The sequence below is a fragment of the Salvelinus sp. IW2-2015 genome, linkage group LG10 (assembly GCF_002910315.2).
Source record: "Salvelinus sp. IW2-2015 linkage group LG10, ASM291031v2, whole genome shotgun sequence".
In the NCBI taxonomy this organism is placed as follows: Eukaryota; Metazoa; Chordata; class Actinopteri; order Salmoniformes; family Salmonidae; genus Salvelinus; species Salvelinus sp. IW2-2015.
In genome coordinates, this window is record NC_036850.1 from 2,513,026 (window position 1) to 2,530,822 (window position 17,797).

Consider the following 17,797-nt stretch of genomic DNA (forward strand, 5'->3'; position numbering starts at 1 on the left):
CGAATTTCTTTTCCTGAAAATCACATTGTAGAATTTTTTATGAATTTATTTGGAAATTATGGTGGAAAATAAGTATTTGGTCAATAACAAAAGTTATCTCAATACTTTGTTATATACCCTTTGTTGGCAATGACAGAGGTCAAACAGTTTCTCTAAGTCTTCACAAGGTTTCACACACTGTTGCTGGTAATTTGGCCCATTCCTCCATGCAGATCTCCTCTAGAGCAGTGATGTTTTGGGGCTGTTGCTGGGCAACACGGACTTTCAACTCCCTCCAAAGATTTTCTATGGGGTTGAGATCTGGAGACTGGCTAGGCCACTCCAGGACCTTGAAATGCTTCTTACGAAGCCACTCCTTCGTTGCCCGGGCGTGTGTTTGGGATCATTGTCATGCTGAAAGACCCAGCCACGTTTCATCTTCAATGCCCTTGCTGATGGAAGGAGGTTTTCACTCAAAATCTCACGATACATGGCCCCATTCATTCTGTCCTTTACACGGATCAGTCGTCCTGGTCCCTGCAGAAAAACAGCCCCAAAGCATGATGTTTCCACCCCCATGCTTCACAGTAGGTATGGTTTCTTTGGATGCAACTCAGCATTCTTTGTCCTCCAAACACGACGAGTTGAGTTTTTACCAAAAAGTTTCATTTTGGTTTCATCTGACCATATGACATTCTCCCAATCTTCTTCTGGATCATCCAAATGCTCTTAGCAAACTTCAGACGGGCCTGGACATGACTGGCTTAAGCAGGGGGACACGTCTGGCACTGCAGGATTTGAGTCCCTGGCGGCGTAGTGTGTTACTGATGGTAGGCTTTGTGTACTTTGGTCCCAGCTCTCTGCAGGTCATTCACTAGTCCCCCCGTGTGGTTCTGGGATTTTTGCTCACCGTTCTTGTGATCATTTTGACCCCACGGGGTGAGATCTTGCGTGGAGCCCCAGTCGAGGGAGATTATCAGTGGTCTTGTATGTCTTCCATTTCCTAATAATTGCTCCCACAGTTGATTTCTTCAAACCAAGCTGCTTCCCTATTGCAGATTCAGTCTTCCCAGCCTGGTGCAGGTCTACAATTTTGTTTCTGGGTGTCCTTTGACAGCTCTTTGGTCTTGGCCATAGTGGAGTGTTGGAGTGTGACTGTTTGAGGGTGTGGACAGGTGTCGTTTTATACTGAAACAAGTTCAAACAGGTGCCAATAATACAGGTAACGAGTGGAGGACAGAGGAGCCTCTTAAAGAAGAAGTTACAGGTCTGTGAGAGCCAGAAATCTTGCTTGTTTGTAGGTGACCAAATACTTATTTTTCCACCATAATTTGCAAATAAATTCATTAAAAAAAATCCTACAATGTGATTTTCAGGATTTTTTTTCTCATTTTGTCTGTCATAGTTGAAGTGTACCTATGATGAAAATTACAGCGTCTCTCATCTTTTTAAGTGGGAGAACTTGCACAATTGGTGGCTGACTAAATACTTTTTGCCCCACTGATATAACTGGATCCTAATACAATTCTAAATATAATACATTCCAATTCAAACAGTCTAAACTGTATTTTTTCAATTACCATTCCAATTTATTTAGTTCCATAACTTGAAGATTTTTGAAATTCGAATTTAATTTAACCTAAATGATTGGATTTTACCCAATTCTTTTTTTGTCATAAAAATGTGATTCCCTGATTCTTTTTTTGTTTTTTAATACCTGAAGTTCCTAAAGAAGAGAATTTCAAGTCAACACCAGTAAAGAAAGGTAAAGCAATGCCAAAGATATTGGAGTTGTTCCTTTACTGTAATAAATAAAGGTATGCAAATTGTTTTATTTGTTTAGAACTTGTTACACCACTGGGGAAAGCACGACCAAACATTGTAATCAAAGGTAGTAACGTCCACCATTTTTTAAATTGTTATTTTTACATTGAATGTTTTCATACTTTTGGGAAGTGAAGCCATTGTTAGATTGTATTTGAATTAATACATAAATCAACTTTGAGATAACAGGGTTAATACAAAATTGACACGTTTTCACTACCTTCATTTTCATCCTAAAACTTGAAAGATTCTGATGTGGATTTTAAATGTGTCTTTTTTGACAGAACCTGAAGTCAGTCGCAGAAATCACAGTCACACAAATGCTTCTCTTACAAAGGAGAGAGTTAAAGTTGTACTTGTGAAGAAAGGTAAGTGGCATCACTTAAACATATTATCCATGTTATGCCCACTGTATTCATTATTTTAAACTTTTATCCTTCCGACTGAAATGACCTAAAACACATCTTAATGTTTCTGTTTTTTTTAGACCTTGCAATGAACAATGATAAGGCAAAACCAACAATATTTATACACCGAATATAAAGATTATTTGATTTTCGGATTTTCTTTAAAAAAATCAGAGCCAGGAGAGATTCTTGCAATTTCATATCATATTTTTTTTTGTTGCAATACGTGGTTTAACATGATTTTTTTAATGGCTACCTCATCTCTGTACCCCCCACACATATAATTATCTGTAAAGTCCCTCATTCGAGCAATTAATTCAAACACAGATTCAACCACAAAGACTAGGGATGTTTGCCAATGCCTCACAAAAAAGGGCACCTATTGTAGATGGGTAAAAATAAAAATAAAAAGCAGACATGAAATCCGTTTGAGCATGGTGAAGTTATTAATTACACTTTGGGATGTTGTGTCAATACAGCCCAGTAACTACAAAGATATAGGCGTCCTTCCTAACTCAGTAGCCGGAGAGGAAGGAAACAAACTCAGGGATTTCACCATGAGGGCAATGGGGATTTTCAAACGTTACAGAGATTAATATCTGTAACTGGCGGTGATAGGAAAAATCTGAGAAAGGATCAACAACATTGAAGGCACTAAAGTAAAACTGCCAAAAATGTGGCAAAGAAATTAACTTTATGTCCTGAGTTCAAAGCGTTATGTTTGTGGCAAAACTTTTTTGGTTACTGCATGATTCCATGTGTGTTATTTCATAGATTTGATGTCTTCACTACTATTCTGCAATGTAGAAAATAGTAAAATTAAGAAAAACCCTTGAATGAGAGGTGTGTCCAAACTTTGACTGGTACATGATATATATAACTGGGATCCTAATAAAATTCTAAATATAATACATTCCAATTCAAAACAGTCCAAACTGTATTTTTCAATTACCATTCCAATTTTTTATTTGGTTCCATAACTTGAAGATTTTGAAATTCAAATTTAATTTAACTTAAATGATTGGATTTGAACCCAATTCTGCCTTATATTATTTTTGGTCATAAAAATGTGATTCCTTTCTTTGATTCTTTTTTTGTTTTTTAATTCCTGAAGTTCCTAAAGAAGAGAATTCAAGTCAACCACCAGTAAAGGAAAGGTAAAGCAATGCAAAGATATTGGAGTGTTCATTTACTGTGATAAATAAGGTATACAAATTGTTTATTTGTTTAGAACTTGTTACACCACTGGGAAAGCACGACCAAACATTGGAATCAAAGGTAGTAACATCCCCCGTTTTTTTTCATTGTTCTTTTTACATTGAATGTTTTCATACTTTGGGAAGTGAAGACATTGTTAGATTGTATTTGAACTAATAACATAAATCAACTTTGAGATAACAGGTTAATACAAATTGACACCTTTTCACTACCTTGATTTTCATCCTAACACTTGAAAAGATTCTAATGTGGATTTTAAATGGTCTTTTTTTGACAGAACCTGAAGTCAGTCGCAGAAATCACAGTCACATAAATGCTTCTCTTACAAAGGAGAGAGTAAAGTTGTACTTGTGAAGAAAGGTAAGTGGCAACACTTAAACATAGTATCCATCTTTATGCCCACTGTATCTATTTTAAAACTTTTATCCTTCCGACTGAAATGACCTAAACACATCTTAATGGTTCTGTTTGTTTAGACCTTGCAATGAACAAGATAAGGCAAAACCAACAATATGTATACACCGATATAAAAGATTATTTGATTTTCTGATTTTCTTTTTAAAAATCAGAGCCAGAGAGATTCTTACAATTTTCATATCCAAAAGTCTTTACTAACCATACAAAATTTCTTACATTAGTAAGTAATATTTACAATCCCACTTTCCAGCAAGTGTCCCTTAGTACCTATACATATTTACATGGTACCTACAGTGTCTTCATAAAGTATTCACACTCTTGACTTCTTACAAAAGTTGTTTGTGTTACAGCTGAATTTTTAAAATTGGTTAAATGAGATTTTGTGTTCACTGGCCTACAAACAATACCCCATAATGTCAAAGTGGAATTATATTTTTATACATTTTTTACAAATTAATTAAAAATGAAAAGCTGAAATGTCTTGAGTCAATAAGTATTAAACAACTTTGTTAAGGCAATCAAAAATAAGTTCAGGAGTAAAATTGGCTTAACAAGTCAAATAATAAGTTGCATGGAATCACTGTGCTGCAATACGTGTGTAACATGATTTTTTAATGACTACCTCATCTCTGTACCCCACACAATAATTATCTGTAAAGTCCCTCATCGAAGCAATAATTTCAAACACAGATTCAACCACAAAGACTAGGAGTTTGCCAATGCCTCACAAAGAGGGGCACCTATTGGTAGATGGGTAAAAAAAAAATAAAAAGCAGACATTGAATATCCGTTGAGCATGGTGAAGTTATTAATTACACTTTGGATGTTGTGTCAATACAGCCAGTAACTACAAAGATATAGGCATCCTTCCTAACTCAGTAGCCGGAGAGGAAGAAACCACCAGGGATTTCACCATGAGGGCAATGGTGATTTTCAAACGTTAACAGAGATAATATCTGTAACTGGCGGTGATAGGAAAAATCTGAGAAAGGATCAACAACATTTGGAAGGTAAGTTGAAGTAAAATGCAAAAAATGTGGCAAAGAAATTAACTTTATGTCCTGAATTCAAAGCGTTTGTTTGTGGCAAATCTCAACACAACACATCTATGGAGTACCCTACTGCTCACTGTTCAAGCAGCGGTGGGTGGCTGCATCATGATATGGGTATGCTTGTCATTGGCAAGGAACTATGAAGTTTTTTGAGGATAAAAAGAAAGGAATAGAGCAACCACAGGCCAAAAAATCGGGTAAGGGAGGAAAACGGGCATCTGTCTGCTTTCCTACAAGACACTGGGAGAACAATTCACCTTTTAGCAGGACAATAACCTAAAACACAAGGACAAATATCCACTGGAGTGGCTTACCAAGACCACATTTAAGGACCAAAAAATGACAGCTGTGCCATACAGATTCCATAATAGTTGAGAAGAGATTTTCGATGTACCGGATTCAAATAGCCACATGGTTTATGCAACTGAGACACAAAACAACGGCGGATTCAAAACTTTGAGTTGTTCCAATTTAATTATTATACAATCATGTTTGCTTCCACTAGAATGCTTTATATATGGGGGATACAGAGATCTGTGGAAGAGACAGAATCATTAGATCATTTGCTTTGGGTAAGTGTCTATTACAGTCGGTAAATTCTGAAACTATTCAGACCCTTCACCGCCTTTCTCACATTTTTGTTATGTTTTGCAGCTTATTCTAAAAATGTTTTTCCCCCCTCAGCAATCTACACACAAACTCCATTCTTCTCTGCAATCCTCTTCAAGCTTCTTTCGTCTGGATGGGGCAGCATCGCTGTACAGCTTTTTCAGGTCGTCTCCCAGAGATGTTCGCATCGGGGTCCGGCTCTGGCTGGGCCAACTCAAAAGGACAAATTCAGGACTTGTCCTGAAGCCTACTTCCTGCCTTGTCTTGGCTGTGTGCTTTAGTTGTTGTTGTTCCTGGTTGAAAGGTGAAACATTCCACCCCAGTTAGAGTCCTGAAACGCCTCCTGGACAGGTTTTTTATCAAGGATCTCTCTGTACTTGCTCTGTTTCATCTTTCCTTGATCCTACTAGTCTCCCAGTCCCTGCCACTGAACCAAAAATTTCTCCACAGCATTGATGCGCACCACAATCTTCACTGTAGGGATGGGTATTGGATCAGATGATGAGGGGTGCCTGCTTTCTTCCTGAAGTGGCTCTTTGCAGTTCAGACCAAAGAGTTCAACTCTTGGTTCATCCAGACCAGGAATCTTGTTCCACTGGTCAGAGTCCTTTAGGTGCCTTTGGGCAAACCTCCCAAGTGGGCTGTTCATTGTGCCTTTATAATGAGGAATTGGCCACTGTCTTACCACTCTAACATAAAGGAACTGATTGGTGGAAGTGCTGCAGAGGATGGTTGTCCTTCTGGAAGGTTCTCCATCTCCACAGAGGCTATCTCAGGAGCTCTGTTAGAGTTGACCATCGTGTTCTTTGGTCCACCTCCCAGACCACGGCCCTTCTCCCTCGATTGTCAGTTTTGGCCGGGCGGCCAGATCTAGGAAGACTCTTGGTGGTTCCAAACTTTTTTCCATTTAAAGAATGATGGAGGCCACTGTTGTTCTTGGGGACTTTCAATATGCAGACATTTTTTGCGTACCTTCTTCCCCAAATCTTGGGCCTCGGCATAATCCTTTCCTCGGAGGCTCTACGGACAATTCCTTCGACCCTTCGATGGCTTGTTCTTAACTCTGACATACACTATCAACTTTTGAGACCCTATGTAGACAGGTGTGTGCCTTTCCAAATCATCTCCAAAATCAAGTGAAATTAAACCACAGGTGGGTTCGATCAAGTTTTAGAAACATCGTCAAGGAGGCATCAATGGAAACAGGATGCACCTGCGCTCAATTTGAAATCTCATAGCACAGAGTCTGAATACTTATATAAATAGGGGAGAGGTATCTATGTTTTATTTTAAATACATTTGAAAAATTCTGGACACGTTTTTCACTCTCTAATTATGGGGTATGTGTTGTAGATTAAATGAGGAAACAATTATTTCACTCTGGGGTCCAACTCATCCCAAACCATCCTCAGATTGGGTTTAAGGTCGGTTGTGATTGTGGGAGGCCAGGTCATCTGATTGCTGCACTCCACACTGCTCCTTCTTGGTCAAAATAAACCTTACATAGCCTGGAGGTGTGGTGGTTCATTGTTCTATTGAAAAACAAATGATATAGTCCCACAAGTGCGCAACCAGATGGGATGGCATATCGCTGCAGAATGCTGGTCGTTTAGCAATGCTGGGTTAAGTGTGCCTTTGAATTCTAAATAAATCACAGACAGTTGTCAACCAGCCAAAACCCCCAACACCCATCACCACTCCCTCCTCCAGATGCAAGAGATAATCCATTCACCTACTCTGCGTCTCACAAAGACACACCGGGTTGGAACAACAAAAATTGCAACAATTGACCTCATCAGACCAAAGGACAGATTTTCACCGGTCTATATGTCCATGTGCTCGTGTCTTGGCCCAAGCAAGTCTCTTCTTTATTATTGGGTGTCCCTTTAGTAGTGGATTATTTGCAGCAAATTTGACTATGAAGACACGTGGTTCACGCCAGTCCCCTCTGGACAGTTGCTGTTGAGGATGTGCCTGTTTACTTGAGCTCTGTGTAGCATTTATTTGGCTGGCATTTCTGAAGACTGGTAATTCTAATGAACTTGTCCACTGCAGCGAGGTAACTCTGGGTCTTCCATTCTATTGGCTGTCCTCATGAGAACCAGTTCATCATAGCGATTGATGATTTTTGTGACTGCACTTGAAGAAAACTTTTAAAAGTTTTGACATTTCCTAATGACTGACCTTCAATGTCTGAAAAGAAAATTATGGACTGTCATGTTATCTTTGTGCTTGTTTGAGCTGTTTCTGCCATAATATGGACTTTGGTCTTTTACCAAATAGGGCTATCTTCTGATACATCACCCCTACCTTGTCACAACACAACTGATTTGGCTCAAAACGCATTAAGAAGGAAATAATTCCACAAATTAACTTTTAACAAGTCACACCTGTTAATTGAAATGCATTCCAGGTGACTACCTCATGAAGCTGGTTAGAGAATGCCAAGAAGTGTGCAAAGCTGCCAATCAAAGCAAAGGGTAGGCAACTTGAAGGAAATCTCAAAAAATCTCATTAACACTTTTTTGGGTACTACAGATTCCATATGTTGTTATATCATCAGTTTGTGATGTCTTCTAATTTTCTACAATTAGAAATAGTAAAATTTTAAAAAAAAACTTGAATGAGTGGTTGCGGTCCAAACTTCTTGGCTGTAACTGTATATAGGTTCAGAACATTTGTGAAACCACAACAGCACAGTTTGAAATATATGGCAAATATTACTACAACAAAATATAAATGCCAACAATTTCAAGATTTAAACTGAGTTTAAAAGCAAATCAATTAATTTGGGCCTACTCTATGGATTTTCACAGTAACTCAGCAAGGGTGCAGACTGGGTGGGCCTGGAGGGGCATAGCCCCACCCACTTGGCAGCCAGGCCCAGCCAATCAGAATTCGTTTTCCCACAAAAATGGTTTCATTGCAGACAGAAATATTCCTCAGCACCATCAGCACCTCAGCACCTCAGCACGATTTTTTAAAAATGATTTTACAGGGAAAACAACACATATATATTTATTGTTAGGTCACCAAACAAATAGAAAAAAAGCACACGACCTTTTTCACAGCAAAGGTAGCATGCACAAAAAATCAACCAAATAACGCTAGACAAACAAGAACAGACAAAAAAAAAAACAACTTAATGAGATGACAGCGTATAAACATGTTATACAATTAAATCTATGTTTTGTTTCGAAAAATTTGCATATTTCAGGTAATAATCATAGTTTACATTGCAAGCTACAATTAGATTGTTTGTAGGTGACCAAATACTTATTTTCCACCATAATTTGCAAATAAATTCATTAAAAATCCTACAATGTGATTTTCAGGATTTTTTTTTCTCATTTTGTCTGTCATAGTTGAAGTGTACCTATGATGAAAATTACAGGTCTCTCTCATCTTTTTAAGTGGGAGAACTTGCACAATTGGTGGCTGACTAAATACTTTTTGCCCCACTGTATATAACTGGGATCCTAATACAATTCTAAATATAATACATTCCAATTCAAACAGTCTAAACTGTATTTTTTCAATTACCATTCCAATTTTTATTTAGTTCCATAACTTGAAGATTTTTGAAATTCGAATTTAATTTAACCTAAATGATTGGATTTTACCCAATTCTTTTTTTGTCATAAAAATGTGATTCCCTYATTCTTTTTTGTTTTTTAATACCTGAAGTTCCTAAAGAAGAGAATTTCAAGTCAACACCAGTAAAGAAAGGTAAAGRAATGCAAAGATATTGGAGTTGTTCCTTTACTGTAATAAATAAGGTATYCTAAATTGTTTTATTTGTTTAGAACTTGTTACACCACTGGGGAAAGCACGACCAAACATTGTAATCAAAGGTAGTAACGTCCACCATTTTTTAAATTGTTATTTTTACATTGAATGTTTTCATACTTTGGGAAGTGAAGCCATTGTTAGATTGTATTTGAATTAATACATAAATCAACTTTGAGATAACAGGGTTAATACAAATTGACACGTTTTCACTACCTTCATTTTCATCCTAAAACTTGAAAGATTCTGATGTGGATTTTAAATGGTCTTTTTTTGACAGAACCTGAAGTCAGTCGCAGAAATCACAGTCACACAAATGCTTCTCTTACAAAGGAGAGAGTTAAAGTTGTACTTGTGAAGAAAGGTAAGTGGCATCACTTAAACATATTATCCATGTTTATGCCCACTGTATTCATTATTTTAAACTTTTATCCTTCCGACTGAAATGACCTAAAACACATCTTAATGTTTCTGTTTTTTTTAGACCTTGCAATGAACAATGATAAGGCAAAACCAACAATATTTATACACCGAATATAAAGATTATTTGATTTTCGGATTTTCTTTAAAAAAATCAGAGCCAGAGAGATTCTTGCAATTTTCATATCATATTTTTTTTTGTTGCAATACGTGTTTAACATGATTTTTTAATGGCTACCTCATCTCTGTACCCCACACATATAATTATCTGTAAAGTCCCTCATTCGAGCAATTAATTTCAAACACAGATTCAACCACAAAGTAGGGATGTTTTGCCAATGCCTCACAAAAAAGGGCACCTATTGGTAGATGGGTAAAATAAAATAAAAAGCAGACATTGAATATCCGTTTGAGCATGGTGAAGTTATTAATTACACTTTGGATGTTGTGTCAATACAGCCAGTAACTACAAAGATATAGGCGTCCTTCCTAACTCAGTAGCCGGAGAGGAAGGAAACAACTCAGGGATTTCACCATGAGGGCAATGGGGATTTTCAAACGTTACAGAGATTAATATCTGTAACTGGCMGTGATAGGAAAAATCTGAGAAAGGATCAACAACATTGAAGGCACTAAAGTAAAACTGCAAAAAATGTGGCAAAGAAATTAACTTTATGTCCTGAGTTCAAAGCGTTATGTTTGTGGCAAAACTTTTTTGGTTACTGCATGATTCCATGTGTGTTATTTCATAGATTTGATGTCTTCACTACTATTCTGCAATGTAGAAAATAGTAAAATTAAGAAAAACCCTTGAATGAGTAGGTGTGTCCAAACTTTTGACTGGTACATGATATATATAACTGGGATCCTAATAAAATTCTAAATATAATACATTCCAATTCAAACAGTCCAAACTGTATTTTTTCAATTACCATTCCAATTTTTATTTGGTTCCATAACTTGAAGATTTTTGAAATTCAAATTTAATTTAACTTAAATGATTGGATTTGAACCCAATTCTGCCTTATATTTATATTTTTTGGTCATAAAAATGTGATTCCTTCTTTGATTCTTTTTTGTTTTTTTAATACCTGAAGTTCCTAAAGAAGAGAATTTCAAGTCAACACCAGTAAAGAAAGGTAAAGCAATGCAAAGATATTGGAGTTGTTCATTTACTGTGATAAATAAGGTATACTAAATTGTTTTATTTGTTTAGAACTTGTTACACCACTGGGGAAAGCACGACCAAACATTGGAATCAAAGGTAGTAACATCCCCCGTTTTTTTCATTGTTCTTTTTACATTGAATGTTTTCATACTTTGGGAAGTGAAGACATTGTTAGATTGTATTTGAACTAATACATAAATCAACTTTGAGATAACAGGGTTAATACAAATTGACACCTTTTCACTACCTTGATTTTCATCCTAACACTTGAAAGATTCTAATGTGGATTTTAAATGGTCTTTTTTTGACAGAACCTGAAGTCAGTCGCAGAAATCACAGTCACATAAATGCTTCTCTTACAAAGGAGAGAGTTAAAGTTGTACTTGTGAAGAAAGGTAAGTGGCAACACTTAAACATAGTATCCATCTTTATGCCCACTGTATTCATTATTTTAAACTTTTATCCTTCCGACTGAAATGACCTAAAACACATCTTAATGTTTCTGTTTTGTTTAGACCTTGCAATGAACAATGATAAGGCAAAACCAACAATATGTATACACCGAATATAAAGATTATTTGATTTTCTGATTTTCTTTTAAAAATCAGAGCCAGAGAGATTCTTACAATTTTCATATCCAAAAGTCWTTACTAACCATACAAAATTCTTACATTAGTAAGTAGATATTACAATCCCACTTTCCAGCAAGTGTCCCTAGTACCTATACATATTTACATGGTACCTACAGTGTCTTCATAAAGTATTCACACCTCTTGACTTCTTACAAAATTTGTTGTGTTACACTGAATTTTAAAAATTGGTTAAATTGAGATTTTGTGTCACTGGCCTACAAACAATACCCCATAATGTCAAAGTGGAATTATATTTTTATACATTTTTACAAATTAATTAAAAATGAAAAGCTGAAATGTCTTGAGTCAATAAGTATTAAACCACTTTGTTAAGGCAATCAAAAATAAGTTCAGGAGTATAAATTGGCTTAACAAGTCAAATAATAAGTTGCATGGAATCACTGTGTGCAATACGTGTTTAACATGATTTTTTAATGACTACCTCATCTCTGTACCCCACACATATAATTATCTGTAAAGTCCCTCATTCGAGCAATTAATTTCAAACACAGATTCAACCACAAAGACTAGGGATGTTTGCCAATGCCTCACAAAGAAGGGCACCTATTGGTAGATGGGTAAAAAATAAAATAAAAAGCAGACATTGAATATCCGTTTGAGCATGGTGAAGTTATTAATTACACTTTGGATGTTGTGTCAATACAGCCAGTAACTACAAAGATATAGGCATCCTTCCTAACTCAGTAGCCGGAGAGGAAGGAAACCACTCAGGGATTTCACCATGAGGGCAATGGTGATTTTCAAACGTTACAGAGATTAATATCTGTAACTGGCGGTGATAGGAAAAATCTGAGAAAGGATCAACAACATTGAAGGTAGTGAAGTAAAACTGCAAAAAATGTGGCAAAGAAATTAACTTTATGTCCTGAATTCAAAGCGTTATGTTTGTGGCAAATTCAACACAACACATCTATGAGTACCACTCTTCATATGTTCAAGCATGGTGGTGGCTGCATCATGTTATGGGTATGCTTGTCATTGGCAAGGACTATGAAGTTTTTTGAGGATAAAAAGAAATGGAATAGAGCTAACCACAGGCAAAATCGTAGAGGAAAACCMGGATCTGTCTGCTTTCCTACAGACACTGGAGACAAATTCACCTTTTAGCAGGACAATAACCTAAAACACAAGGACAAATATACACTGGAGTGGCTTACCAAGACCACATTTAAGGACCAAAAAATGTACAGCTGTGCCATACAGATTCCATAATAGTTGAGAAGAGATTTTCGATGTACCGATTCAATAGCACATGGTTTATGAACTGAGACACAAAACAACGGCGGATTCAAAACTTTGAGTTTTCCAATTTAAATTATTAWACAATATGTTTGCTTCCACTAGAATGCTTTATATATGGGGGATACAAGAGATTCTGTGAAGAGACAGAATCATTAGATCATTTGCTTTGGTAGTGTCTATACAGTGTATTCTGAAACTATTCAGACCCCTTCACCTTTTCCACATTTTGTTATGTTGCAGCCTTATTCTAAAATAGTTTTRCCCCCCTCAGCAATCTACACACAAACTCCATTCTTCTCTGCAGATCCTCTCAAGCTCTTTCGTCTTGGATGGGGAGCATCGCTGTACAGCTATTTTCAGGTCTCTCCAGAGATGTTCGATCGGGTCCGGCTCTGGCTGGGCCACTCAAGGACATTCAGAGACTTGTCCTGAAGCCACTCCTGCCTTGTCTTGGCTGTGTGCTTAGTGTTGTTGTCCTGTTGGAAGGTGAACATTCACCCCAGTTAGAGGTCCTGAACGCTCTGGAGCAGGTTTTTATCAAGGATCTCTCTGTACTTTGCTCTGTTRATCTTTCCCTTGATCCTGACTAGTCTCCCAGTCCCTGCCACTGAACAAAAATTCCCACAGCATGATGCTGCCACCACCAATCTTCACTGTAGGGATGGTATTGATCAGATGATGAGTGGTGCCTGCTTTCTTCCTGAAGTGGCTCTTTGCATTCAGACCAAAGAGTTCAATCTTGGTTTCATCAGACCAGAGAATCTTGTTCCACATGGTCAGAGTCCTTTAGGTGCCTTTTGGCAAACTCCAAGTGGGCTGTTATGTGCCTTTTAATGAGGAATGGCCACTGTCTGACCACTCTACCATAAAGGKCTGATTGGTGGAGTGCTGCAGAGATGGTTGTCCTTCTGGAAGGTTCTCCCATCTCCACAGAGSATCTCAGGAGCTCTGTRAGAGTGACCATCGTGTTCTTGGTCACCTCCCAGACCACGGCCCTTCTCCCTCGATTGCTCAGTTTGGCCGGGCGGCCAGATCTAGGAAGACTCTTGGTGGTTACAAACTTTTTCCATTTAAGAATGATGGAGGCCACTGTGTTCTTGGGGACCTTCAATYATGCAGACATTTTTTTCGTACCTTTCCCCAYATCTGTGCCTCGGCATAATCCTTTCTCGGAGCTCTACYGACAATTCCTTCYACCTTCGATGGCTTGGTTCTTACTCTGACATACACTATCAACTTTGAGACCCTATGTAGACAGGTGTGTGCCTTTCCAAATCATCTCCAATCAAGTGAATTAAACCACAGGTGGGTTCCGATCAAGTTGTAGAAACATCTCAAGGAGGATCAATGGAAACAGGATGCACCTGAGCTCAATTTGAAATCTCATAGCAAAGAGTCTGAATACTTATATAAATAAGGTATCTATGTTTTATTTTAAATACATTTGAAAAAATTCTGGAAACCTGTTTTCACTRTCTAATTATGGGGTATTGTGTGTAGATTAATGAGGAAACAATTATTCACTCTGGGGTCRAACTCATCCCAAACCATCTCAATTGGGTTAAGGTCGGGTGATTGTGGAGGCCAGGTCATCTGATGCTGCACTCCAWCACTCTCCTTCTTGGTCAAATAAACCTTACATAGCCTGGAGGTGTGTTGGTTCATTGTTCTATTGAAAAACAAATGATAGTCCCACAATGCGCAAACCAGATGGGATGGCATATCGCTGCAGAATGCTGTGTTAGCAATGCTGGTTAAGTGTGCCTTGAATTCTAAATAAATCACAGACAGTGTCAACAGCAAAGCACCCCCACACCATCACACTTCCTCCTCCAGATGCAGAGATAATCCATTCACCTACTCTGCGTCTCACAAAGACACACCGGTTGGAACAAAAAAAATRGCACAATTGGACTCATCAGACCAAAGGACAGWTTTTCACCGGTCTAATGTCCATTGCTCGTGTCTTGGCCCAAGCAAGTCTCTTCTTATTATTGGTGTCCTTTAGTAGTGGATTATTTGCAGCAATTTGACTATGAAGACCTGGTTCACGCAGTCTCCTCTGGACAGTTGATGTTGAGATGTGTCTGTTACTTGAGCTCTGTGTAGCATTTATTTGGCTGCATTTCTGAGACTGGTAATTCTAATGAACTTGTCATCTGCAGCAGAGGTAACTCTGGGTCTTCCATTCCTATGGCTGTCCTCATGAGAACCAGTTTCATCATAGCGATTGATGATTTTTGTGACTGCACTTGAAGAAACTTTAAAAGTTCTTGACATTTTCCTAATTGACTGACCTTCATGTCTGAAAGAAATTATGGACTGTCATTTATCTTTGCTTGTTTGAGCTGTTCTTGCCATAATATGGACTTGGTCTTTTACCAAATAGGGCTATCTTCTGTACATCACCCCTACCTTGTCACAACACAACTGATTGGCTCAAACGCATTAAGAAGGAAATAAATTCCACAAATTAACTTTTAACAAGTCACACCTGTTAATTGAAATGCATTCCAGGTGACTACCTCATGAAGCTGGTTGAGAGAATGCCAAGAGTGTGCAAAGCTGCCATCAAGGCAAAGGGTGGCAACTTTGAAGAATCTCAAATCTCATTAACACTTTTTTGGTTACTACATGATTCCATATGTGTTATATCATAGTTTTGATGTCTTCTATATTATTCTACAATGTAGAAAATAGTAAKATTTTAATAAAAAAACTTGAATGAGTAGGTGCGTCCAAACTTTTGGCTGGTACTGTATATAGGTTCAGAACATTTGTGAAACACAACAGCACAGTTGAAAATATATGGCAAATATACTAAACAAAAATATAAATGCAACAATTTCAAAGATTTTACTGAGTTAAAAGCAAATCAATTAATTGGGCCCTAATCTATGGATTTCACATAACTCAGCAAGGGTGCAGACATGGGTGGGCCTTGGAGGGCATAGCCCCACCCACTTGGCAGCCAGGCCCAGCCAATCAGAATTCGTTTTCCCACAAAATGGTTTCATTGCAGACAGAAATATTCCTCAGCACCTCAGCACCTCAGCACCTCAGCACGATTTTTTAAATGTTTTACAGGGAAAACACAATATATATTTATGTTAGGTCACCAACAAATAGAAAAAAGCACAGACATTTTTCACAGCACAGGTAGCATGCACAAAATCAACCAAACTAACCTAGAACAAACCAAAGAAACCAAGAAACAACTTAATCAGATGACAGTCMTATAACATGTTATACAATAAATCTATGTTTTGTTCGAAAAATTTGCATATTTCAGGTATAAATCATAGTTTACATTGCGGCTACAATCAGAAATTGCACCGAAAGCAGCCAGAATAATTACAGACACCAACGTGACATACCGAAATACTCATCATAAAACATTTCTGAAAAATACATGGTGTATAGCAAATTAAGAGACAAAGATCTTGTGAATCAGCCAATATTTCATATTTTCTAAGTGTTTTACAGCGAAAACACAATATAGCATTATATTAGCTTACTACAATAGCCTACCACACTACCGCATTCATTCATCAAGGCACGTTAGCATAGCAATAGGCACGTTAGGTTAGCGAATAAACCAGCAAAAGATATTAAATTTCACTAACCTTCATAAACCTTCCTCAGATGACAGTCCTGTAACATCAGGTTATACATACACTTATGTTTTTGTTCGAAAATTGTGCATATTTAGAGCTGAAATCCGTGGTTATACAACGTAGCATAACGTAGCATAACGTGCTAACGTAGCATCTTTTTCCAGAATGTGCAGATATTTCTATTAGACTCTCACTATTCTGACCAAATAGCTATTATAAACATTACAAAAAAATACATGTTGTATAGGAAACGATAGTCCATTAGTTTCTTAATGACAATCGCAGTGTTAGAATTCTAAAAATATCTTCATTACGACATAAGACTTAGTTATGGTAAGGGAATAACCAAAACCTGAGCGCAAAGCTACTAGTAACAGTTCGACAGATATATAGAATAGCATCACAAATGGTTCCTACTTTTGCTGATCTTCTATCAGAATGTTGTATAAGGGGTCCTTTGTCCAGAACCGTCGTTGTTTTGGATTCAGAACGTCCTCTTTCCGTCTTGAATTAGCAAGCACACTGGCCATCCAGCGCTAAGCTCTCCAACGTCAACAAAGTCGAACAACGCAACACGCCCGAACGTCCCGAATAACGTTCAATAATCTAATGAAACTATATTGAAAAACATACTTTAGGATGAATATTGTAACATGTATCAAATAAATTCAAAGCCGGAGCTCATATTCGCCCATCACGACAGGTTTCCAGTAGGCAATAACAGGTCCCCCACGCCCCTTGCAGACAACAGAAAATGGGGAACACGTTGTTCCAAGATGGTTTATTCAACGTCAGACAGAGATAATCAACTCATTTTCCTCTCCTTCCTCTTGACATCCGGGAAGGTGTTGACGTGCACGTATAGTCATACGTATCATGCCATTTATAGGCAGTCACTTGAACAGAAGATAGATTTCAGACTTTCCACTTCCTGGTCACAAAGTGTGCTGCCAAATGAGTTGTGTTTTACCCACAGACAAAATTCAAACGGTTTTAGAAACTAGAGAGTGTTTTATCCAATAGTAATAATAATATGCATATGTACGAGCAAGAATTGAGTACGAGGCCGTTTAAATTGGATACGATTTTCCCAAAAGTGAAAACAGCACCCCTGTCCTCATCAGGATAACATTAAATTCTCTGGCAACAGTTCTGGTTGACATTCCTGCAGTAAGCATGCAATAGACCTTTTGCACAACGTAGCAAGGCCCACTTCCGCTCAACTTCCTACCCGTTACATAGCTTCCTGTCCGGATTCGTCCTGTCAGCCTGATTGTAGCCATACTAGCCTCGAAGTCGCTCGTTTTATCATTAACTCAGTATATTAGATACATCATATTCTATCACATTTTTTTATCATTCGCGTGTAAAGAGTGTGCAAAGCTGTCACCAAGGCACAAGG

The 17,797-nt window shown here is 37.6% G+C and overlaps 1 protein-coding gene across 2 annotated transcripts in view; it reads left to right on the forward strand.

Annotated features, from left to right (window-relative positions):
- The window catches only part of LOC111969081 (myb-like protein X), a 116,738-nt gene that overhangs the window by 86,270 nt on the left and 12,671 nt on the right, over window positions 1-17,797 (forward strand). For both annotated transcript variants that reach the window (XM_070445313.1, XM_023995030.2), the window contains 9 exons: window positions 1,703-1,744; window positions 1,823-1,870; window positions 2,088-2,171; window positions 9,194-9,235; window positions 9,313-9,360; window positions 9,576-9,659; window positions 10,813-10,854; window positions 10,932-10,979; window positions 11,195-11,278. In XM_070445313.1, the coding sequence (XP_070301414.1) occupies window positions 1,703-1,744; window positions 1,823-1,870; window positions 2,088-2,171; window positions 9,194-9,235; window positions 9,313-9,360; window positions 9,576-9,659; window positions 10,813-10,854; window positions 10,932-10,979; window positions 11,195-11,278 (522 nt within the window). The remainder of the gene's footprint in view (window positions 1-1,702; window positions 1,745-1,822; window positions 1,871-2,087; window positions 2,172-9,193; window positions 9,236-9,312; window positions 9,361-9,575; window positions 9,660-10,812; window positions 10,855-10,931; window positions 10,980-11,194; window positions 11,279-17,797) is intronic.